This window comes from Thunnus maccoyii, chromosome 3 (genome assembly GCF_910596095.1).
Source record: "Thunnus maccoyii chromosome 3, fThuMac1.1, whole genome shotgun sequence".
Lineage (NCBI taxonomy): Eukaryota > Metazoa > Chordata > Actinopteri > Scombriformes > Scombridae > Thunnus > Thunnus maccoyii.
In genome coordinates, this window is record NC_056535.1 from 3,742,113 (window position 1) to 3,767,867 (window position 25,755).

The 25,755-nt window shown below is 41.3% G+C and overlaps 2 protein-coding genes and 1 long non-coding RNA gene across 7 annotated transcripts in view; 2 read left to right on the forward strand and 1 right to left on the reverse strand.

The window, feature by feature from the left end:
* The first annotated feature begins 5 nt into the window (after positions 1–5).
* On the forward strand, positions 6–22,288 carry LOC121894431 (constitutive coactivator of PPAR-gamma-like protein 1). Of its 3 annotated transcripts, none has more exons than XM_042407023.1 (17): positions 6–771; positions 2,319–2,565; positions 2,660–2,742; positions 6,187–6,315; positions 8,158–8,248; positions 9,274–9,371; positions 9,482–9,729; positions 9,972–10,062; positions 10,144–10,365; positions 10,582–10,753; positions 12,018–12,267; positions 12,463–12,577; positions 13,316–13,525; positions 18,167–18,368; positions 19,335–19,473; positions 19,569–19,665; positions 20,626–22,288. In XM_042407023.1, the coding sequence occupies exons 1-17, from the start codon at positions 298–300 to the stop codon at positions 20,938–20,940; spliced, it is 3,183 nt and encodes a 1,060-aa protein (XP_042262957.1). In that variant the 5' UTR covers positions 6–297; the 3' UTR covers positions 20,941–22,288. The 3 variants fall into 3 exon arrangements, with proteins under 3 accessions (XP_042262957.1, XP_042262959.1, XP_042262958.1); XM_042407024.1 differs by lacking the exon at positions 6–771 and adding an exon at positions 778–964; XM_042407025.1 differs by lacking the exons at positions 12,463–12,577; positions 18,167–18,368; positions 19,335–19,473; positions 19,569–19,665; positions 20,626–22,288 and having other exon boundaries at positions 13,316–13,460.
* On the reverse strand, positions 19,366–24,895 carry LOC121894433. Its single transcript, XR_006095535.1, has 3 exons — positions 24,707–24,895; positions 19,537–19,686; positions 19,366–19,451 (listed from the first exon to the last, which is right to left on the reverse strand). It is a non-coding gene; the product is annotated as an uncharacterized LOC121894433 (long non-coding RNA).
* The window catches only part of phf2 (PHD finger protein 2), a 43,408-nt gene continuing 42,044 nt past the window's right edge, over positions 24,392–25,755 (forward strand). Inside the window, exon 1 of one of the 3 annotated variants that reach the window (XM_042407022.1) lies at positions 24,392–24,767. In XM_042407022.1, coding sequence (XP_042262956.1) covers positions 24,670–24,767 — 98 coding nt within the window. In that variant the 5' untranslated portion in view covers positions 24,392–24,669. The remainder of the gene's footprint in view (positions 24,768–25,755) is intronic. The other 2 variants (XM_042407020.1, XM_042407019.1) reach the window with 2 other exon arrangements.

Genomic DNA, 25,755 nt, shown 5'->3' on the forward strand with positions numbered 1-25,755 from the left:
TCTCTCCTTCTCCCCGCGGACAGACTCAACCTCAGACATGGCTCCGTGACCCGACACATGGCAGCTAACAGCCATGAACCAAAAACAACTCACCAAAATCTGACGATGTCTAAATAGCAGCCTTATTCCGGTTTCTTTCGAAATTATTCCACCTCCTGCAGTATCCACGGCTACCAGCCGGCTGTCAGTCTCTGTCAGCGGGAGAGGCGGACTGCTCCCCCCCGGTTTACTTTCCTCTAATATTCGCTTTTTTAACAGTCAACATTAAGTTTCCGTCTCTTCTGACATAAGCTCAGCATGGGTGTTCAGGGTTTCCTAGAGTACATTGAGAAGCATTGCGCCAGCGCCGTGGTGCCAGTGGAGCTCCAGAAGCTGGCCCGGGGGAGTATGGTTGGAGGTGGCCGGCAAAGACCCCCTCAGAGCCCCCTGCGGCTGCTGGTGGACGCGGAGAACTGCCTCCACCGGCTCTACGGAGGCTTCTACACCGACTGGGTCAGCGGGGGGCAGTGGAACCACATGCTCGGCTACCTGGCCGCCCTCTCCAAGGCCTGCTTCAGCGGCAACATTGAGCTCCTGGTATGCTTCAATGGCGCCCTGGAGAAAGGCCGTCTTCACGAGTGGGTCAAGCGGCAGGTGAACGACAGGCAGACCGCCCAGCAGATCATGAGCCACGTCCAGAACAAGGGCACCCCACCGCCCAAAGTCTGGTTCCTGCCTCCCGTGTGCATGGCCCACTGTATCCGACTGGCGCTCCTCAGGTTCCGCGTCGGGGTGAGTGAAACCTCGGCCTGGCAGTGCCTGTTGAGCGGAGCCTCTTTGGACTACAGCCCGCAGACATGAGCAGGCTCTGTGGTTAGCCTGCTAGCTGCCCACCATGTCATCACTGCCAACTTCACCCATCAGAAAAGCTGTTTCCACACTGGGCCAAGTTAACCAGGCGGCCTTTATGAGTGTTAGCAGTGGGGTCAGTGGCCTGCTTTGCAAAGCTTAACTCATTCTGTTTCTTGTGAAATGACCTCACAGTATGAATACATGTACTCAACATTATAATTATAATAGTTTGATCATTAATTAAAGGCCAGGTGTTGGCATAGTAGTAACAGACTCATTTAACTGGAGAACTAGAAAGAGAAAGTAGATGTCAGTCACTCTGGAGTATTCAAACAAAATAACTAGAGCTGAAATGATTAGTCCATCAATAGAAAAAAGATTGGAAACTATTCAGATAATCAGTTCATCGTTTAGATTTTTTTTTTTTATCCGAAAATGCCAAAACAATCACTGCTTCCAGCCTGTCAGATGTGAATATTTGCTGTCTTTCTTAGTCTTCTGTGATAGTAAACTGTATATCTTTAGGTTTGTACTGTTGGCCGGGCAAAACCAGATATAGAAGATGTCAAAATCATAAGACAATTGGCTCTTGAAAATGTAAAGAATTGCTAGTTGCAGACCTATATATTACTTCTATAGGTATTCTTCGAAGCACAGACATTCATACATAGGTAACAATTTATTATTACAGTTGTGTTTTACTATATTGTCATTCATTGTCTGTTTATACAGCAGCTCACAGGAGGAGTTGTAGTCGTGTTCTGCTTATAGATGCTAAGTGGACGAGGACAGCAGTAAAGTGTTGTTTTGTTTTTTTATCCGAGTACGTACAGTAGTCAAGGATGAAATCACAGTTTGGTGAAATCTCATTCTGCATGCAGTTAAGTTTCTTGACTTGCAGCATTGCAGCTCTATTACCAAACATTGTTGAATGTAAAATCTATGGATGCATGGATCCTCTGTATTGGTATCAGATACCTGATCCACAAACGGGCATCGACTGATTCACATTAAATACAGCTTATTCGTCGATATCTTTAATGAAATAGAGTTTTTGTGCTGTCGGTTACATTCTTTAAATCAGGGTAGTATACAGATTTTAAATCTGGGGAAAAAGAGACCACTGGTGTTGGACGGAGAATCAGGATTGGCAGATGCCCTCAGCTGAAGTATCAGGGAAGTGGAATTGGTGCATCCCTGCAAAAGAATCTATCATTTAGCTCACAGTTACAAGGTATTATCGTCTTGACCATGCAGTGACATGTAACGTGGTAAATTCTGCATATGGTGTCAGTAATAAATGTATATATTGCAGTATATAGCCTATTATTTGTGTCTCTGTCTCTGAGTATCTAATCAGCTGTGTGAAGTTTACTCAAGCAGAGCAGCTTTATAATCCTGTTTCTGTAATCTTTGCTGGAGTGTCGATATAAGAGGTTTATTATGAGGCTTTAGCATAAAGTCTAATTCACGTCTTCTCTTCTCAGGTTGTCCAGAGCATCGAGGACCACCACCTGGAAGTGATAGCCTTATGCAGGGAGAACGGCTTCCACGGCCTGGTGGCCTACGACTCGGACTACGCTCTGTGCAACATCCCGTACTACTTCAGCGCCCACGCACTCAAGCTGAGCCGCAACGGCAAAAGCCTCACCACCAGCCAGTACCTGATGCACGAAGTAGCTCGGCAGCTTGATCTCAACCCAAATCGTTTTGTCATTTTTGCGTCACTTTTAGGTGGGTGCGGCTCTGTGGACACGATGTAAATAGTACTGAGAGTTCAGAGGAGGCTGATCTGACCCAACTGTGTCTTCATGTATGTGCTTTACAGGAAATCACATACTGCCTGATGAAGACTTGGCTGCCTTTCACTGGAGCTTACTCGGTCCAGAGCATCCATTAGCATCTTTGAAGGTAAAAAGTTTCTATGTTGATTTCTTTAAAATCACAGGACTGTTAATTAAAAGTAACAAAAGTACCGTTAGTGAACATCGTTGGTGCATTAGAACATGTCTCCACATGCGTCTTGAGTGACCACCTGTGATGGGATCTCACTTCCCTGCTCTGTATGCAAATAAACACGTAAATCATTTCCATTAGCAAAGACCAAATGTGTTGTTTTTAACTGGCGGGAGGCAGCAATGCACTTCCTGTGCGTAGTCGGCCAGAAATTAAAAGACCTTTACGTGTGGGCAAAATCAAAACTGTTTTGTTTGGTTGTTGTGGCTTCTTGTTGTTTCGCATTGTAATATGACGCTGTCGGTGCTAGAATGAGTAGTTGGGCTTTTGCAGAAGATGTCACTTGAGTAGGCGGTCCTTCAGTGTGGCCCAGGACACGTTCACGTACACACTGCTAAAAAGAATGTGGCCACATGAAGCCCAGACCACCTCCGAATGTGGTCTGAGCGATCGGATCTCAGTGCGTCTTGGGTGCGTTCACACTTGTGTTCAGAGCCGTCCACAGAACCACAGGTCAGTGCGTTGTTCGTCAAGTGTATCTCCTGCTAGTGTTTTTATAGGGGAACTACACTGATTTTACACATGAAGGTCAGTTTTCTTATCATGAGCAGTACTACTCAGCCCCTGAAAACAGCTGTGCACTGTCTGTTGTTGCTCTGGAGAGGTTTTGTCAACCAAATTGCCCCAGAGTGATGATGCTTTTGAGTTGCATTATGGGAAATGTAGAATACAGGGTTTTGGCCAGTACAGTACTAAATCATCGAATATCCTTTTAATAAACACTTGACTGCAGGAACACATCCATGCAACAGCAAATCCATAGATCAGACTATAATCTCTAATCTGTAGTGACGTGTACCGCTTTAAAGCCCCTGAAAACTAAAGTTTAGGGAAAAAAACATAATTATTATTTATACAGATTTAACTTTCAAAAACTAGTTCATCTGCTTCCTCATGCCTGTGTGTGTGTGTGTGTGTGTGTGTGTGTGTGTGTGTGTGTGTGTGTGTGTGTGTGATCAGATTTGATTGACAGTGCTGGCAACATAAACATACAACACCCCAAGTGTCAATAGACTCTGATTCAAATATAATTACTAAATCCTGATTGGTGCATGGAAGTATGTGACATCATGGTTTAACCAACTGAGCCCGCCCACTTCAAATGAGTGACAAGTGCACAGAGGAAAAACAAAAATACAGAAATGTGAAATAACCTAAACATACTGAACCTTGGCAGAAATGTGTGTTTCCATGTAGGACAGCTGACTAACAAAATATCTTTTCAGGACCTTTTTTAAAAGCTGATTTCATCCCTTCCAGTCTTTACACCAACAGAGGAGGCTTGTTTTGGCATAAAATTTGTCATCGCTTTCATATTTAAGTCTGTGTTGGTTATTACCGAGCTTCAGTCACACAGTTGACATCAGTTATGACCGCAGTAGTAGACAGTTTGAGGAAACAGTGTGTAAACTGTTCAGCTGTTAGTTTTCAAATGACTAGCTGTGATTAAACAGAAAGCCTGACTGAAGCTGAACTACCCACCACACTGACACATTACATTCCACTGCTGAATGACTCACACACACACACACACACACAAACTACTCACTACTCTTCACCGGTTTCTACTGGTCTTTTTGCTCACATCAGTGTCACCCGATCAGCCTTTAAACAAATGAAAACAACCAGTAAAATTATGCTCATCATTCTGCCAAATTATCAGGTTTTATACATTCATTTTAACTGATGGATGTGATGGAATTTAAGAACTGAGTAGCCAGAGGACTGTGGCAATCTAAATAAAGCTATAAAAGCTCAAATTTCAAGGCGCTCTGCTCTGCAGAAACGGTCTCATTCTGCAGCTGCTGTCCCGTGTTGTTTACTTATTAATCTCTCTCAGTGGGTAAGAACTAAAGCAATTAATTTATTCATCCAACCACACCTGCTAAGCCTGGTGTAGCTTTGGTCAGGATGCTCAGTAATATCTGGAAAGCAACAACAGGGCCTGAAAGTAATGAGAGGGCCGCAGAGATTATTTATCCTTGAGGTCCAATAAATGTATTGAATTCTTTTCCCTTCTCAGAGCAAAAGCAATTTTTAAAAATATGTAGAATGTGCATTGTTCACATCCTTGTGTATTGGCTATCAGTTTCTTCTACTTTTGTCGGTGTCTTTACCGCCGCTGACTGAATAGCATGAAACCAATAGCAGGATGTAAATCACGCTGTCGTGTGTGTGATAGAAGCAAAACAGAGACCTATAGCATAAAAATATTGCTTTATAGCATTAGTAGTGTTCAAAAACTCCACAAGGTACCTTTGAGGATCTGTTGTAGCAGGTGGAATATAAATCCAGGGTGTGCCAATCACAGGAGAGCATGACAAATAAAGTACTGACGATTTCTCCTAGGAGATTTTTTTATTGTTGGCTGTTACGTGTCCGGATATCTGTCCTGACCTTCAGCTGTAGGGGGGAAGCTCTCATACGGTGATAAAGTAATAAAAGCAGATGACAGATCCTAATAAGAATCTTAAATTCATTACAGAGGCTTTCCTGATGTTTTAGTAGTAAAATTCAAATTGTGTTTCTGATGACGGGACAAAATCAAAAAGCCAGTTTTCACTAGAATACCAGGCTTGCTTTGTACTGTATTGTCAGCTTCAAAGTGGGAAAGAAAATGAAAATATATTTAATAATCTGGAAATTAGAAGAGAAAACCATAGAATCCTGCACATAGTCCATCACTTTAATAAAACAATGTTTGTTTGTCAAAGGTTTGTCTGTATGAAGCGTGCAGGATATGTTTGGTTTTCTTTTCAAGTCAAGAGTTGTTGATCCTTCACACCTGTCACTGAGACCTTCCGGTGTGTAGAAACTTCGAGAAGAAAGAAATTTCGACAGTGAATAATCTGGAAATTACCAACACATTAACTCTCCTTGTACTGCAATTAAAAACCTCTCTCGTCTCCTCAGCTCATTGATTTTTCTCTGATTTTGACGTGTGGGATACACCCATAGATCAGTCTTAATTGGCTGATAGATTTTCATTATAAACGGGTCATCGGTGATTGGCCGTGCTCTCAGAAGCTGAGGGATGTGTGATGGGGATGTAGAGATAAGTTTTCAGGAAGATAAAACGGTCTAATGCATGTTTCATGGTTCAAACATCCTCAAGGAAAACATGATAAATATATTGATCCAATCTGTGACATATTGGCACCTGGTCGGAGCAGCACTGACATGTGACTTTCTGCTAAAAACAGAACCGCGCTGGAGATTTACGGTGCAAACGCAGTGTTGTAAACAGCAGCAGGACCTTGCTGTTCACACTATTTATACTATTTGAAATCATCCCAATAAACTCGACAGCTGTGACCTCAGGGTATTATCATTCCTCAGGTGCGTGCCCACCAGCTTGTGCTCCCACCATGTGATGTTGTAATCAAGGCCGTGGCTGACTACGTCCGCAACATCCAAGACATCACTGACCTGGAGGCCATCGCTAAAGACATCTTCAAGCATTCACAGGTATGAGGAGCAACAGCTGGACCGATGTGTCAGGGTGACTTTGGCTCTTTATTAAAACGTGGACAGTCACTGTTGTTGTTGTCTTGGAGAGATGATGGATATTATGCAGGTTGTTTTGATCACATATTTTTTGTTGAAATAATCAGTAACAGGCTGCTAGTGTGCAGCTGATTTTCACACTTTTACCAGCTGACCTATTTTCAGGTTGTTAAACATTTCAGTGAATTGAATGAATGTGTGACAGTGGTGCAGAAGTAAAACAACTTGAAGGGAAAAAAACATAATTATTATTTATAATGATCTTTGTTGAAAAGCAGGAATTACATTTGTAGCAGCTGTTTTACTGGACTGTAGTCAATATTTGACCACATTTTCATGATACAATCACAAGTAGCTTTTAAACACTGACAAACCAGTTCTATCAGCTAATACACATCAATGATAAGTGAAGAATGGTTTTGCATGGATATTGAATCATTTTCATGCTATATTTTGTTGAACCAACTATTGATCCATTGAACAATTATTGGATGGATTGCCATGAACTGATGCACAGACTTTCATGGTCCCCAGAGGATGAACCCTAATGACTTTGATGATCCCCTGAGCTTCCTCTAGCGCCACTGTGATGTTCACATTTGTGGTTTGAAGTGAAAAGTAGATGGGTTGCCATGAAATTTTGGTTCACACATTCATGTTCCCCACAGGATGAATTGTAATAACTTCCATAATTCCTTAACTTTTTATCTAGTGTCATGTTTTGGTCAAAATTTCAATTTGTCCAATTTGTGTTCATGACTAAACACCTGCAAAACTAATGATATTCCCATCAGCCTCAGATGATAGCATGCTAACATGCTAAACTAAATGGTAAACATTAGAATCAGCGTGTTAGCATTGTCAGTGTGAGCATGTTAGCATAATGAATGCGGTTAGCAACCACCAGTTCTAAAAATCAAAAATACCTGTGATAGACCAGTGGTTGGAAACCGAAGGGATTTACTTTTATTCACAGAACTTTCTGGAAAAGGACATGTTATGAATGTACTGCTTTAAAAGTGTCGTTAGCTTCATTTCTAGCTAACATCAAGCTTTTAGGCAATCGCAGCATTTTGCAGAAAATGCAAAACACTGAGCAGAATCCAACTGAAATCTTTGATTCTACAATGTGAATGAAAGCAATCATATCATGAAGCAGTTATGACATTAGTGGAGAACACAAAATATACAAATGAACATGTACAGCAGTGTAGGATCAATGTAAACAGTGAAAAAGTGAACAAGATGAAAGAAATAATACCAATATACAAAGTTTTTACTTGCCGTTTATTTGAAGCTGCATTTTTGCTCCTTTGGCCGTTTTGTTGACGTCACCAAATATAAAGTCAAAAGACATCATGGAAGTGAAGACTATGGCCTCAGACTCAACAGAGGATCATGAGTCATGAAGGTGTTGCTCTGAATTGGAGAAAAGCTGATAACGTGGCCTCAACACACTGTTCAGTGTATATTCATGAATTATACTGTGTCAGAGTCAACATTTCCTCTTCTCATTTCTAATGTAACTGTATATTGTTTTATCAGTCAAAGAATAGCATCCTAAAAATAGTTTGAAGAAGAAAACAGTGTGTACTGGAACAGAATAATACTGGCGGAAAAGTTCATTACCAGCATAAAGCACATAAAGTGAGGATGGAAAGGTTATATTTGAGTATGTACACTACTGAGTCATTATCTAGTTATTCATTATCTAACCACCATGTTTAACTGAAGTGTTCTTTTCTATTGTGGACAAATACTGAACCTTTTCTCTGACTGTACTGTTGTTATTTCTTCTCTCAGTCTTGCACTGATGACAAAGTCATTCGCTTCAAGAAGGCAGTGGAGTTCTACTCAGCCGCCAGCAGACCCCTTCACTTCCCTCCACACTTAGGTGGGTGTGTCTCGAATGACGCTGCACGGTAGGTGTGGTGTTGAATACTGTTGGTTAGAGTTTATCTGCAGCAGGTGGAACAGTTGGTATGTAAAACATGCAAAAAAAAAAAAAAAGGTTAAGAGGAACAGATGATATGAAAAAAGGACCTGCAGGGCTCCAGTCCAGCTAGGGAACCACGTCGCATGTCCCTCTTCATACCTTTGGCGCCAAAAACGCCACATGGTATGAATGGATCAGAGGAGAACACTCATTCTAAACCCACATACATGTTTTCACTTATTTTACCTGATTAGACCTTTTCTGTGACTGTGTGGGCTCTTCACATCTTTATCTGTCTTAAGCTCCTTTGGGACAGGATTACTATCACAAGGTGAGGTGGGGAAAGAAATATACACCGTACTCCTCAGTAATTTACCACATTTCTGGACGATATCTTAACCTTGAGGGCATGACAGGACATTCAGCAAGACAAAGCCTCCCCAGGGGGGGGAAGCAGGAGAGTTGATGGTTAAGCAAAGATACTGTGTGAGGTCAAAAATCATGCTCCTTCTCTGAGTCATACCTCAGTCAAACCTGAACACACAGATATGAAACACATAGATATCATTCAGTGTGACTTACACTTACCGAGGATATCAGTATCTCCCATGTCCATCACCAGTAAACCTTCATGAATCCACTTAGAGAAGAAAAGAGGCTTCAGAACTTGCCTGAGAATAATCATATTTGTACATTTTCTTCAGTATCAAAGTCATCAGTGATACTTGTCTGTACATGGACAGCTACACCGCAAACAGGAACTGTTAATAGGTAACTTGGCAGACTTTTAATAGCATCAATATGCTAACATTTAAACAAATATCAGCTAAAAATGGGAGTCAAACAAGAGTAGCAGTATCTACCTGTAGCTGACATTACAGCAGCACATTTATGTTTTTATGGGGTTTTGCTCTCCTGAGGTTCTTTAACACAAAAAATAATGAACTCTATCTGTTTTTGTTTCTTTTTTATGTGTGTCACAGTCAGACCAAAACACATGCGAGTGCCTGCTGCAGTGCCACAACACGCATCCCCAAAAACGCTCAACATTCCACAGGTGCCGTCGCCTGGAAAACCCGGGGTAAGACCGCGATATATACGCTCCGTCCAAACCGCGATCTACCATAGGCGCTTCAGTAGAACTTCACACGTTTGCGTTTTTTTTTTCCCCCCCTTCCCTCTCTCTCTCAGGTCCAGCACTCGTACCCGGAGCCACTGGCGGAGCGCAGTCTGGCTCTGGACTCAGCAGCGAAAAGCGTCTCAGAACAGAACAGCTTCAGCAACATTCCTCACGAAGGGAAGCACACACCGCTCTACGAGAGGTCCTCTCCTATCAACCCGGGCCAGGCCGGCAGCCCCGACCATACAGAGGCCGCTTTCTTCGCCTCCTCCACATCCTCCTCCTCAGAGAACGAGGAGAGCTCAGCCACAACTGCCAAGTGAGTACAGCACAGCCTATTCTCTCTGTTACTGTCTCCATTCATGGAGAAGCTCCGTATCTGGGAGATCAGTCTGTCATTTCCTTTTCTCTCAGCCTGCACTCTCTCTTACTGGTTGTATTTTGTCTCAAGATATAACCACGTGTGAGTTGCAATAAACATGTAGCTAGTCAGTCACACAGATGATGATCAGTGAGGCATGTTGACCCTGCCAAAACTGATTGATATGTATGTTGTTCTAGTCATGTTAGTGACTGTAAGGGAGGATGGGAACAAAACGGAAACACCGCTCATTCTGAAAACACACCAGAGGACCTGGAGGACCAAACAAAAGTGAGTCCCATCATCAGGAACAGCACACATCAGACCTGATCAGAAACCCAGCAGGTCACTTAAACCTCTCTCTGTCCTCAGGCTGACCTCTGCGTGACGTCTGCTGTGAGCCCGGCATCACAAGCTGGAGGTCTCCACAGCCTGAATACCCACATCCCCTCCCTGCTCTCCATGCCCACCAGGAACCACATGGACATCACCATCCCACCTTTGCCTGACGTGGCCCCAGAGGTCCTGCGGGTGGCAGAGCACAGACACAAGAAGGGCCTTATGTACCCGTACATCTACCACGTTCTCACCAAGGTCAGGCAGTCGCTTTCACACATAGTTCAGTGTCCTTCCGCTCATACGTTAACATTTGTACCAATGTCACTATCATTAAAAAATTCATTCCAAGAAAGCACAAACATTCACATGTGTAGGTAAAGGTGTGCAGGGTGTACACAGTCACCATACGTGTGTGTGAAATCTGTGGTGAGTTGTTTGTGGCGTTGTTTAGGTAACAGTGTGTCTTTGCAGGGAGAGATTAAGCTTTCTGTCACCATTGAAGATGAAGCTAACAAAGACCTGCCTTCAGCAGTGCAGCTGTTTCGGCCTATCCGTCAATATGTTTACGGAGTTCTCTTCAGCTTGGCCGAGGCCAGGAAGAAGGCTGAGAGACTCGCCATGAGGAAGAACTGCCTCCCTGAATGTGAGTCATGTGGTCAGAAAGCTCCTTTACGTCTCTGTGTCACCTGTAGGAAATCACAAGTAGGAAATAACAAGCCCAAAAGTCTCATTGGTGCATCTTTTTGGTCCTACTTTTAGACCTAGAGGTAAAGGCATTTTACCAATTTTCTTAACTTAGAAAATGACTAACTATGTAAGATGAATCCATCATAATTTACACTAAACGATGGTCACACACAGACACTAAACACTGAACAATCACAGATATTTTGAAAAATATCTCTAAAGTCTTTAAAGTCCTTCAGAGGACTGAGGGTCTCTAACTTTATCACAGCTTCATTTTTCCTCATATGGTCTTTTTTTTTTTTTTTTGACTGACCTTTTTTGGGATGTAAAAGAAAAGCACATGCTCTCTGCAAAAACTGCAGATCACACAGCGAGAGGGAAAATGCAGCTGATGCATCTATCACAAGCAGTACTTTCTGCAGTAATAAATCAAACTTTCCTCGCACAGAAAATGTGGAGATTAATTTATTTTCATACCAAAAAATATTTTTTATGGACTGAAGAATCTCCACAGCAACTTAAGATCATCTCTTTCACAATACGTATGTGATCGTAGAAGGCGGAAGGAGACGCACGCCTTAATCTCTCTGCACGTTTAACTGATGGTGCTGCAGCTAACATCATTCACATCAGCGCTGTGCCGTGTTGAAGGTGATACTGGAACGTTACAGGTCCGACTTAGTTAGATTGCTGTCGTGACTAAATGACTTGGACACTTATTCAGAAACGAACCCCAAATGGTAAAGAAGAACTCCACAGATTTTACACATCAGCGTGTGTTTCCAGGCGTTGGGGAGTAATACTGTGTGTTTCCAGAGGGAGCTCTGTGATATCAGATAAATTGCCTCAAGTGATGTCACTTGAGTCAGCACCGGTTGGGTCTGAAGACTACAAGTTTGAAAATGATCCTTTTTTTTTTTTTACTGTCCATCATGAGTCTGACATTGTTATATCAGTGCAATGCTAAATCAGTGGACTAGTCCTTTAAATTACCATCACATTTACTTAATGCATGCCTGAAACGGGCTCTAGATGATTGACTATACACATAAAACCTACACATACAAAATAATGCTATATTATGCATTTCAAATGTTATTACTGTTTAATATTTCAATAGGCAAATATCAGAAAAACTGCAATACGTCATCATTAACTTTATTTTTAGTCTTATATAAATACTAACATTGATGTGTTTGAATCCTTTATTCCTCCCTCAGACACACATGTCATGGTCAAAGAGTGGGCCGCCTACAAAGGCAAGTCTCCCCACACTCCAGAGCTGGTGGAGGCTCTGCCCTTCAGGGAGTGGACCTGCCCCAACCTGAAGAAGCTGTGGTTGGGGAAGGCCGTGGAGGACAAGAACCGCAGGATGAGGGCTTTTCTGGCCTGCATGCGCTCCGACACTCCGGCTATGCTGAACCCTGCCAACGTCCCCACGCCCCTCCTGGTGCTGTGCTGTGTGCTGCGGTGAGTAAAGAACTGCCCGAACTACACAGCACAGACTGTAACCTGACACGCAGATGATGTAGATTCCACTGTTTCATGAAGTGAGTCCAGTGTGAAAAGTGTGAACTAGAAAGGGAGTGAGGATTTATTTTAAAGACAGTGTCGATCAGTCTCTTGATATCTGTAACACTGTTAACCTTCTGTGTTTTGCTTCAGGTTTATGTTACATTGGCCAGGACTAAGAATATTGCGTCGTAACGAACTTGACGCTTTCCTAGCCCAAGCACTTTCTCCTAAACTTTATGAGCCTGACCAGCTGCAGGAACTGAAGGTGACTTTGTAGTGATTTTTTGTATGAGGAGTGTCCAAGAAACGCACACAAGTCATGAATGTCCCGACCAGAATCCTCAACCCTGTCATTGAACTGCTCCTAATGAGAGAATTGGCTGAGCGTCGCTAGATTCCATGCTGTCATGTTTCTGTGGACACTCGTCATATCCTGAAGACAAAAAACAACCTGCTTGACAAAACAACAGTTTTGTACGAGCATGTTGTTACTGAAGCCGTAGCTTTGCTACTTAAAAGATGGATTTTTTTTTTTGTAGAGCTTTGGAGTGACTTTGAGGGGTTCTCGTGTCCACGTGTGGATGGTTTATCAACTCCATGTCTCGCACCGAGTTGTAAAGACACTGGAGATCTTGTTTAGACTCAGTGGAAGGTGAAGAGGAGAGAGAGAGAGAGAGTGTAAACCATCCACACGAGCTGTGCGCTTTGGTCCTCGTGTTGTGTCTGTGTGTAGCTCTGTCAGCCTGTCTGCTCTCCGCTGTGCCAGAACATCCAGGTTGTGTCTGCTGGCTTTCTGTGTTGGCTGGATTAGGATGTGTACTGCTGTATTTGGGCAGCCGGGAGTGAATGGGGCTGCTTACGCTTGCTCTGTGCTTAGCTTTGCACTTCATTAATCTGAATGCTCAGTGGGGCTGTTAGAGGAACACGGTGTTGTTGTTTTTTTTGTTTTTTTTCTTTCTTTTAACGAGATCATTTTCTAAATCTGTATATTTCTCTCCGACAGATCGACAACCTGGACTCTCGAGGAGTCCAGCTCGCCGCTCTGTTCATGAGCGGAGTGGACATGGCTCTGTTTGCCAACGACGCGTGCGGACAGCCGATTCCCTGGGAGCACTGCTGCCCGTGGATGTTCTTCGACGGCAAGCTGCTCCAGAGTAAACTCATCAGGGCCAACAGGGAGAAGGCCCAGCTCATTGACCTCTGTGATGGTCAGGTAGCCTCATCGTCATCACCCACCAGTCTGAAAAGCACAACCCTCAGTATGCTTCAAACAAACCATGTCGTCCAACAGCATCAGAAGGCCAAAGTCTTAATAGTTTTTCTTGAACGGCCTCACGTCAAGGCTGGGGGGGGGGCAGAAGAAGCTGAGAAAAGAATGAAAAAAAGAGGCCAAGAGAGAAGAAGTTGTTAGACAATCTGACAAGCACTTAGTTTGAAGCATACTGAGGCCTTCTCATCTGATTTCACATGAATCATATTGAACAGATGGTTATTCACCACTTCAACAGTCCAACTAGCTGCAGGTCTTGAAAAGTCGTAAAACACACAGAGTTCAGATCTTTCAAAAAAGGCGGTAGAAGGTTAAAAAGTCTTAAGTTTCATTGACAGAGGTCTTGACTGGTATTATTAGTTTGTCAGTGAGGCTGGTGTGACAGTTGACTGTGCTGCAGGAAGCTGCTTTTAACCGTTTTTCAGGGAAGTTGCAGTCAGACAGTCACTGCTGCTGCTACAGTAGCTCGCACCACTCATCAGGCTCCAGGTCACAGTAATTAATGAAATGACTAGGTGACTGATATAAATTCATGCACTTGATAATAATTGTAGGCCTTATCGTCATACGTTGGCCTGTATGGTGTTAAATAGCATTCAGAGTGGTAAAAAGTCTAACGTTTCATTAGTTGAACTCTCACATATTTTTCATTGATCGACATTGTTGCTGAAAAACTTAATGGATTCATTGAGTAGTCATCAACAAAAAATTAATGGATAAATATTTTGATTATTAGCTGTTTAAGTAATTTATTAAGCAAAAAAGCCAAACAGTAATTGACTCATTTCAGACTTCTCATGAGCATTTTTACTATTTCTTATACTTTAGATTAGATTGAACAATCAATCCATTAATTATATCATAAGCTATACAATAATAAATAAATAAAAATAATCACTAGTACACATTAATTACAGTTTCTTCATTAGTGCTATTATTAAAAAATAAAAAGAAAAAAAAAAGATTCCAGCTTCTCAAATGTGAATATTTTCTGCTTTCTTTAGTCTCTATGACAGTAAACTGAATGTGTCTTTGGGTTTTGGACAAAACAAGACATTTGAGGACATCATCTTGGGCTTTGGGAAACTGTGGTCGACACGTTTCACCATTTTCTGACATGTTATAGACTAAACAAATAATTGATTAATCAACAAAATATTCAACAGATGAATCGATAATGAAAATAATGGTTAGTTGCAGCCCTAAAATTCATCAATTAAGTCAGGGGGGCAACTGGCTCAGTTTTTGGTGCCACAGTTATGCCTAGCCCCCCATAGAGATGACTCCTTTTTTTTTTAATTTAAATTAAATTAAATTAAATTAGTTTTTATCATTTACCACAGGTGGATAACAGAAGTATGCCAAAAGTATTTGTTGAATAACAACACAAACAGCACAATAAATAAATAATAGTGTGTGTGTGTGTGTGTAGGGGGGGAGGGGAAGGATACCAGTCATGATAGGCAGTGTTGAGCAAGCACATTGTGGGTTATTTTGAGTTGTCATACTGGGGCTGAGAAGATCTGAGTGAGTGAGGAGAGAGAGAGAGAGAGAGAGAGAGAGAGAGAGAGAGGAATCAGCTCTGGATGAACTGCAAGAAAGGGGAGCAGGTGTTATGGGATCAGATTGTCCTTTGATGTTGATGTGAGCTTTTCTAGGTTTGAGTGGTCTAATAACAGATTGAGCTAATAGTTGATTAATAATTTCATTGTCTTTCCAGTTGAGTGATATGGTTTTCTTGGCCACGGTTAATGCTATTAAGATGAAAGTTTGGAGATGTTGTGGTAATCTAAATGAGGAGAGATGGAAGGGAAGAGGGGGGATGCTGAGGTTGAGGATCTCAGACAGCTCTCCCATGACCTCTGACCAAAACCGCCTAACTGGTGTGCAGAGCCACCATGTGTGGAAGTGGTTGTCTAATGCAGTTAAACAGTGTGTGCAGGTGTTGCTGTCTGTGAAGCCCATCAGGTACATTTTGCGAGTGGTGATGTGTACTCTCTGCAGGACCTTGTATTGTATTAGCTGCAACAATAATAGAAATATGACTAATAATAATAATAGCAGGCGTGAGCGTCAAGCAGGACCACAGTAACACAGGATCCTCAACCACGACCCATAGAAGCTCGCAATCCATAACAAGGGGGGTCCAGGACCATGATCCATTGGGACTGTCCGTCACTGAAAAGGTGCCCCAGGCTGGTTTCTCCTCTCTGTTTGGGTGCAGGGAAGTTTATGGGTTCCTTATTGATTTTAAACACAGGGTTATTCCAGATAACGGTGAGAGCAGAAGGAGATGGTTTAAAGTTAAGTATGTCATTTGCTTTCCACCGGGCACTGAAAGTGATATTTATGGTGTTAAATTTGAAGCAGTTGTGGGTTTGACTGGTTTCTCTATGAATGCAATATGCTGAATGGGGAGATTCTTACAGATGGTCTGTTCAGTATCAAGCCAGGCAGAATTAGAGTTGTTTGTCCAGTGTTGGATATACTGAAGCTGGTGGCAGAGGAAGTAGTGGTAAAAATTTGGTGCATCAAGCCCCGCCATATTGTTTGGGTTTTTTGAGTACGGTTATTTTGATCCTGGGCCTTTTGCCTTTCCAGTAAAATGCACTGACTATTGAATTTAGGGAGGAGAACCAGCCCAGGGGTGGATGAACAAGGGTCATGGCAAGTAGTTTATTTTGGAAGTGGTGTTGGAAATGTGGCCAATTAAAGAGGGTGGGAGTTTATTCCATCTATCTATCCAAGTCTTTTTTGATGCCCTGTAGTAACGGGGTAAAACTGAGTTTGAATATATCATTTGGGTTTGTTGAGACATGTATCCCAAGGTATTTAATGGGTTGAGTTGTGTGGTTACAGGGTAGGTCGCCAACCTCCGCACCCCAGTCTAAATGGTTTAGAGGCAGAATCTCGGACTTAGACCAGTTCATGGAGTAGCCAGAAACCCTGTCAGAGCTGTTCATCAGACTGTGGATTGACGGGAGGGTGGTTGAGGGCTTTGTTAGATAGACAAGATGTCATTGGCATATAGACAGATTTTACGATGGTGTGAATGGGTTTTAATGTATGAAATGCTGTTATTCCAAGTGGTTAGTGGTTCTATGAAAAGTGCAAAAAGTAATGGTGATACATCTACTAGTATCTCTGTTTAGGTTGAACGATCTAGATAATTGTTAATTGGTGATTACAGATGCTGAAGGTCTTATATAGAATCTTAATCCAGTTGATGAAGTAGGAGCCAAAGTCAAAATGGTTTAAGGAGGTGGAGAGAAAAGGCCAGCCTACCCTGTCAAACACCTTTTTCAGCATCTAGAGTTCAAGTAATGGCAGGATGTTTAATCTCTGTATCAGTTTTGGTGTTATCTAGATAAATTATGTTGAATAGTCTTCTCATATTTTCTGAGGAATGTCTCCCTTTGATGAAACCAGTCTGATCCAGGTGCACAAGTGATGAAATTCCAGTCTTAATGCCAAAGCTTTGCTTATAATTTTAACATCAGTGTTTATTAAAGATATAGAGCTGTAGTTGGAGCACTGTGTAGGGTCTTGTTTTGTTTAAGGATAAGTGTAATCAGGGCAGTATTCATATGGTGGGGAATTTTAAAACTATGGAGGATATCGGAGATCATTTTGAAAAATAAGGCTGAGATAAGGGACCAGAGATGTTTATAAAATTCCATAGAGATGATTCCACTGAGGCATGCTGAGTTCAGGTATCAAAGAGTAACAGTCTGATTGGTGCAGACCTAAGCAGGAGCGCGCAGCCTGGATGATACTGATCTATATCCACAGCCGCTGTAAAATGTGACAGGAATGTGTAAGTGAATAGAACAGGCTGACCCGAAGATTACATTTACACCCGGCCGAGAACGATCACAATCCAGATGTGGTCTGGATGATCCAATGACATTCTGATTAAAATGCATTTGTCTGCATTTACACCTGCATCACCAGGCATTATTATCCAGATAAGACATCCTGATACACATATTAAAACCTGCCGTAAATGAGGTCTTTATCAGACAAATACATTAACCGATGAAGCACACTGGGTTATACCTCATTTAAAAACTCTTCCTGCATTTTCTGTTAATCTTTTGTATCTCAGCTAATGAATCATGTTTCCACCAGTATTTAGCTTTCAAATGTCAACAAGTAGAACTAAGGCAAGGTGAATAATGGTTTAATTCCATAAAAATATGATCAAACAACTCTTATTATTATTATGCTGGAACATTTCCTTGTCTACCAGGGCCTTGCCCACAGCTGAGCAAATGTACCAGTCTGTTCAATAAATAAGAGACACTTAAACGCTGCCGATAGTCTGATATTGATCAGACGTCTTCTAACTGCTGATTTTAGATTGATAACAGCACTGACTTAACTTAAGTTTTTTGTGTTGAGCCACAATTGTAAAGATCAAATACAGTGATGTTTCCTCTCACACTGAGACAGATAAACATTAGAGATAGGCAGAATTAAAAGATCGCACCTGTTCCATCTGAAAAATAGCAGAAATGGTGTCCAGTCTTACAGCGTTACCTGTTAACCTGCAGCGGTTTTGATCAGTTTCTCTCTGTTTAGGCTGAGCTGGTCGCCAAGGTGGAGAAGATGCGTCAGAGCATCCTGGAAGGTCTCAACTTTGTTCGTCCACCTCATCCTCCTCTATTCCCACCGCCGCCGCCTCCACCCCCTCACGGGATGCCTTTCTACCCCCCTACGGGCTCCTTTTACCCGCCCCCGCCCCCTATGATGCCACCTCAGGGGAGAACCAGGGTGATGCCGGGTGAGTACAGCTGCAAATGGTACTAGACCATTTAATTTTATATGTGATCTTAAAATAATTTGTCTTAAAATCATTTCATACATTCCACTAGTTTAAAATTTGACATTTCTAACCAAACCCTGCATAAATTGGTGGGAAAGGTTTTGTATTTGTGTCTTAGATCAGGTACCAAGATGTGAACATGGGGTGTTCTCAAACTTGTTAAGTCTGGTTCAATCAGGTTTGTTTTAGGCAGATCTGAACACAGCCATTGTACTCAGAGCAGACCAAAACAAGCTCATAGGCACCCTTTAGATGGAGTGATCTTGGTCGGCTCACAGATGAATTCTGGAGTAATTAATTTTTGGTGGGAACATGATCCGACCTTCATCTGCCCTGACCACAAACCTGCCAGTTTAAGCTCAACTTCTCCAGTAGCCAGGTGCACTTTGCATGCTGGGATGCAGATGAAAGAACTAAACAGTTCAGTTCCCTTAATGAAAGTCCTTTAATAGGTATAAAAAATGTAATTTACAAATGTCTTGAATGCCTTTTCTTGCCTGCTATAGACAGTCACATTAGTTCAGGTTTTTTGTACGTGGTTGTCAGGAGACGTTTTACATCTACTACAAGTGAGACTGGTGCTGCAGGAAGCTGTTTAATTGTTTTTTGTGGAGTTTCAGTCAGCACCATTAGGAATTATTGGTACAGCTGAGTGATCTAAATTCATGTACTTAATATATAACTGAAGTCCAGTTGTCCCTACTGTTTGTTATTCTGTGACCAGTATGACTGTGAATCAGGTATTAAATAGTACTCTATGTGGTACTAAAAAGGTCTTAAAAAGCAAACCGAATATAGGTTTGAAAACACCTTATATCACCTTGTATTATGTATGATTATATATGATAAGAGAGTGGTGTAATACCATAAATGCACAGTCACTGATTATCATTTGTAACTGTTTGCTCTTCCTCTTTTTATGAGGTCTCCAAGGAATCCCATCACAGGGCGGAAAGCTGGAGATCGCTGGCACTGTGGTGGGTCAGTGGGCAGGTACCCGACGCAGCCGAGGAAGAGGAGGCTTCCCTGTCCAGGTGGTGTCTGTCGGTGGACCAAATAGAGGGTGAGTACAGAAAGAAGATATGATGTACTTTATCTGTTTATATCTATTACTGTTTATTTGTACGTGTAACGTGGACTTGCTTCCGTTTCCCGCAGTCGTCCGAGAGGAGTGATCTCCACGCCCGTCATTCGAACGTTTGGTCGGGGAGGCAGGTACCATGCACGGGTCTTCAAGAGTCAGGGAGTGTACCTGGTAAGTTTGCGATGAATCATTCTTTACATGAGGGGAAAAAAAGTAGGACTTCACAATACAGATATAATGATTCATACTTTCAGTTCATTACACACAGATTGTGTGTGCAAATTTGACCTGATTTTCATGTTACTAAATCTGCCAACGTCTATATTTAAAAGCTACAGAAACAGAAATCTGAAGGGGAAAATGTGTGTACATTTGCCTTTTAAATCTGTTTGAAATTGTGTGCATGTTGAATACTCCTACACATGTACTCCGTCAGTGAACTATTTTTGAACCCCTCCTCTGAATTTCGGTACGTGAGGAAATGTTATGTGTCATGTGTGAGTACAAATGTCAAATGCTGCAGTTATGACTGGGCTGCGGTGTTTGTCACCTGATCAGTAAATTTCTAGATTTTTCCCTGAAGGTGGTGCTCATAGAAAGATAACAGGGTCACCCAAAACATAAGGATTCATGTATTAGGGACCAGGAATATCCACAAGTGATGTCATGTCAGTGTTGTGATGTACAGATGGAGGAGGAGGAAGTGTACATATAGTAGCGCTGAAGCCTTCTTGTATTTCTTTCAACAATACAGAATAATCATATCAGTTGTTGTTATGCTTCAACATAGACTGAATGTCCTTTACAAAGATCAAAATACATCTGTTGCTCTTTTCACTGTGTAATTACAGTGCAACAACAGTATACACAACCATTGTTTGAACTTTCAGCATGGGATGAGACGGAGCTAAACAGCCTCTCAGCAGGTCTTTGTGCTGGTTAAAACCCCCGCTAATTAACTTCTACATTGCCCTTCGGTATTTCTGTTTGTCACCAGGACTTTCAGCCCACATCTGTCTTTTGTCCGTGTTGCGCATGATTTTTTAAGAAGAATCCACACAGTCACTGTTGCAGTGTAATTGTGTTATTTGGCAACACTTTCAAATCCTTTTTTGTCTCCTTTTGTACCAGAATAAGCCTGCTTATAAACCTGCTCATACATCTGGACACGATGCAGTGAAGGAGAGAAAGAAGCCCAAGCCGGAAGAGAAGAAATCCTCCCCCGCGCCGTGCGACGGCTCAGCCGCCGAGAACGGCGTAGAGGACAAAGAGCCAGACCAGCTGAACGGAGATAAAGAGGAACACACGGCTCTCATCCAACCTGAAAGTGCCTTTAGCTGTGACTCCAAGACGTGCAATACTAATCCTCACTTAAATGCACTAAATGTAGACAGCGGCTGCCATAGAGATGAAGGTCTGGAGGCCGCTGTCTCAAAAGAAGAGTAAGCCTATTTTTCTAGAGAGGGTGAAGGATGAAAGATGGAACAGGATTAGGAATATCTGGAAATTTGGAAAGCCTACAGTAAATGTACATTTTTCCTCTCAGACAGAGAAAGGAGATGAAATTCGGATCCCTCTCAGCAAACACAAGCGTATGAGATATATGACACATGCTAGTTTAAGGAGTCGCTCGCTCCCTCGTCACCGAGATTTCTACATGTTTATGAAATGGTACTTTTCCTTCCATCAGAATATTAAAGCTTCATGAAATATTTTAGTTGTTATAGGTTGATACTCTTCAAGTAGTTGGCATCATGTATTAGCCATAGTACGGTTATCAGTTTTGTGTTGTCACGGTAACTGCTTGACGAAAACCAAACTTTATAAAGAGAAAAGTCAAAACGCAAATTTTCCACCTCAAGTCATCAATCTCTGTTTGGTTCGTATTCAAGCAGCTATTTCATTAGTTCAGCCACATTAGTTCAGACGAGCTCCAGACAATTTCAGTCATTTAGCTGTAAGTAACATTTCAAGAAAATCAGACTCGAAAACATCTCGTCAAATCCCGATACTCCTGGGTTTCTTGAATCAAACGGAGAGGCTGTAGTATTACCGCTTCAACAAAAACCTTCTGCATGGTTCGCAGTTGAACAGGTGTGTAATTATTATGCATGTTGTCCTTTTTCTTTCATCCTTTACGAGTACTGTGCCCATTTGCAAATTTTAAGAAATTGCTAATATCAGTGATAGCCCATAAAAGGTGTTAACTGTTAGTAACAGATTTGTTCTGACCTTGAAATTTTTTGTGATATTGACCTCTGTTGCATTTAATTAAAAAAAAAAAAACATGTTATCTAGCCACTTTGAAATAGTGTATTCATACTATATTGTTCTCTGTTGCTGTTTTCTGCATTAGTCAAATATCCGAAGAAGAAAAAAAAAAAACATAAAAAGCTTTAATCAGATTCACCCCCTTTTTTTTTTCGTGCTCCACCTTCCAATTAAGACTTTAGCCGTCACACAGTGATCAGTTTTGAGATTTTACTTCTGTGTTGTTTTTACACTCATTCTACTTCTACACCATCATTTAACATTTCCACATAATTCTCCTGAAGCTTTTCATCTTTCATTAGTGATCAGAAAAATGGTGTATTCCCCCCCCCAGTCCCCCCCCGCAAAAGCTAAATAGGTTACTTTCTATGTAAGTTGATCAGAGTTTTCTTCCTAACTCGTGGATTGTAAAAGAATGAACTGCTGTTGGGTTTGGTTGAATGTTGACGGATTGTGGTGTGGTGTATTTGAAGGCAACTTGGCTACAATGCTTAATAAAACTATATTCTTTTAGTACAAGTTATTGGTTGTTTGTTTATTTATCCCGTCATTCAGTAACAGCATGTAGGCATTAATATTTCACATTTTTCCCGCTCACTGACATATTGCATATTTAAATCCCTGCATGCATTTTTAAAGGCAGCAGAGTGATTAAATCTGCTCTAAATGCAAACAGGCAAAATTAGGAAATTATGACTTTTAAGGTTTCAATTCAATTGAGTTTGCTCTGTTGTCATGGAGATGGACCTGCTGGGGAAAAAAAGGTGCTATGGATTAAATAATGGTTACTAAAATTGCATGTGACCGTCCATCAGCATCATAATTGGGAAAACTGATGAAGACTGATATGGTTGAAAGCTAGTAAGTGGACCTTGAGTTGGGATTGTATTGTCAACCAGCTACAGCTACCAGCTATAAATCTTTACACATGTTAATTGACACAGTGGTCTGTAATATTCAACTAATACAAATTAAATGACATTTTATTAAAGGAAAAATCATTTCTGAAAAGTTAATGTCATTTTTATTTTTAATTTACAGGACTCAACAATGCGGTATAATATGTATGATATGGACAAAGCATAAAGTAATAGTTTGTTTACATGGCGATTAATCTCAAAATGATGATCCAGGTCATAGTTTACCCACCTCTAAATTACCATTACATCACTGCATATGTGAATAAAAGATACTTGATGTTATAAACTGATGGGTGTAAGTAAACTTTGACCTGCAGACCTATTATCAACACAAACACAGTTAATTCCATTTTCTTCAAAGCCGTCTTTCCACATTTCTCCAGATGAGCCACAAGTTTTCTTCAACTAATTAATTAGCTGATTGAAAAATCTGTCAAATTCTTTCTGCTGTACTATTGTGTCTCTGCGAATGAACGCAGTCACGCAGAAGGATCTTTTGAAATCTAGAGCTCTTTAAAGACCAAAGCGTGTTTGTGAATATCATTGTGAAGCTACAGGTGTGAGAGATCAGTTTTCAGTAATGAATAATACTCAATCCTCTATACAGGGCTGTAGCCAGGATTTTAGAAACAGTGAGGTGATGAGTGCACCGGCAGCACCCCTCCCACCTAAGACATTTTTGACCAGACTTTAAAAAAAAAAAACAAGACAACACAAAAGTCTTGTGTTTTATTCATTAAAGTAACTGCAGAATTATATTTTATGTATATATTATCTCCCTGCTTCATGGTCTAAAAGGTGTTTTAGAGACTTCCCAGCACTGCCAGGTGTCCTATGCCATCCTATCTGATTTACATTTATTTAGTTGTTTCCTTTTTTTGTCAGACATAAACAGTAAACATGTAATTAATCAGAATCTTAAAAAACCCAACATGTGTATAATTGTATAATAAGCCCCTAAATGTTCATGAACTGTTCCCGGTGTCACCCTGCCCCTATAAAAAGATCATTAAAAAACGACAAAGACTGTCTCATAATATTTGACAAAAATGAATTGCTTCTGTAATTACATATTGTAAGTAATTGTTTCTTAATGTAATAAATAATGCTATGCCTGGTTATATAATATATTATTGTATTGTATTATTATGTTGCACTTTTTTTAAAATCTCAATTTGGTTATATATTATGAATTATAACAAGTAAGAATTATATAATAGCTAAAGAATTACGTACATCTGCACTTAGCTGATGGTAAGTTGTTGTTTTTTTCATTTTATTTTTCATCAGCTAATAATAGAAAGCTTGTGTTTGGTGACATTACGTGTTGGATGGAGTCTGCTGCATTCAAATGTGCAGTGAGAAAAAACACAATCCTGATAGCTGTAAATATTGATCCGGACACTCATTCATCTGATTGAGCTTGGCTCATTTAAACCTTGCTCCCTGACGTAACTTGCATCTTTATTTATTTAATGTATTTATTTACGTATTTATAAATTTTTTATTATCTATTTTTTATTATTATTTATTTATTTGATGTATTATATTATTTGTTTATGTATTTATTTATTTGATGTATTATATGATTATTTATTTATTTTTATTATTTATTTATCTATTTTTTATTTATTTATTTATTTGTTTATTTATTTATTTCGCAGTGACATCGAGGCTACATCTTCTCGTGGCTGCTAACATGAGCGCCTCGGTGCCGTACAGTCACCAGGGGGCATGCACATAGTAATAATAATAATAATGCATTTCAGGAAAGCCTGCTACGACGAGCCTCCATCGTTTCCACCGCTCCGTATGAACGCCAGCACGGCCGTGGTGTGATGGAGATGTGCGTTTAGGTTCATGTGTCCGGCGGGACTGCCCCTGGCTTTTTTTCTGGGGAAGATCATATTGGAGCATATTGTTTGCAGGACGTTGTTCCTCCTGCAGCCCCCCCAGTCTATCCCGACGTAGTTGTGAATTGAACATGGCGACTGTACCAGTATATTGCATCTGCAGATTACCTTACGACGTGACCCAGTTTATGATCGAGTGCGATGCTTGCAAGGACTGGTTCCACGGCAGGTAAGGCCAGATTGTTCACCGAGGTGTTTTTTGTGGCGGTTTGCATTTGTGGAAAACAAACAAAAATGGCGAGGTCTCGGTGCGTTTGACAGCTTTGTGGCTCTCCGTCGCCCGTCTACATCTGAAGAGAGGCCGCTTGGAGAAGAAGAAGAAGGCGGAGTTAAATATAGCCGACCGGGGTTGTGACATTTTTTCGCGAATAACACAAAACAGATTCCCCTTTTAAATATGTTTATAGAGTGATTTCGGTGCGGGCTTCGTCTATTAATTGTAATGAACGGGCATTTAACATCCCGCATAGCCCCAAACTAACCCCTTACCGCTTAACGAGCGGCGGCAGCGGGGGAAGCCTCGGCACACTCGCTGCTCATTTGTCTCTCATTCCCCCTCTTCCTAGCCGCGGTCTGGCTGATATTTCGCGTATATTGTCAGTAAATGTCTTCACATCGTAACCGTTCGCGTGGCTTTCACCGGGTGTTTTTTTACACAGCACGGTTGAAAATCACGACCCGAGTCTGAGCTCAGCCCCGCTCAGCCTTCCTGCCAGGCAGCAGCTATGGCTGACAATAGCCCGTGTTGGATGTCCTTAAGCTGTAGCGGGGAAAGAATACAATTATTAACATTCAGTGAGCTGGTTTGTGTTGTACTTTCAGCTATAGCTAATGGCTGTTTTGTTTAACCGGGATTAAACGTAGACGTTATCGTCCACCGGCGCTCATCACTTTCCCCGCCGTACATAAGCTGTAATGATCTCCGCCAAATCCCCGTTATCATCATGTTACATTTCCCTCCTGTTATCATCATGTTACATTTCCCTCCTGTTGTTATCATCATGTTATATTTCCTGTTATCATCATGTTATATTTCCCTCCTGTAGTTATCATCATGTTATATTTCCTGTTATCATCGTATTTCCCTCCTGTTGTTGGAGTTGTCCCTGCACTCGTCTTTGTTTTTGGCATGTTTCACGCTGTTCGGCTGCACTCTG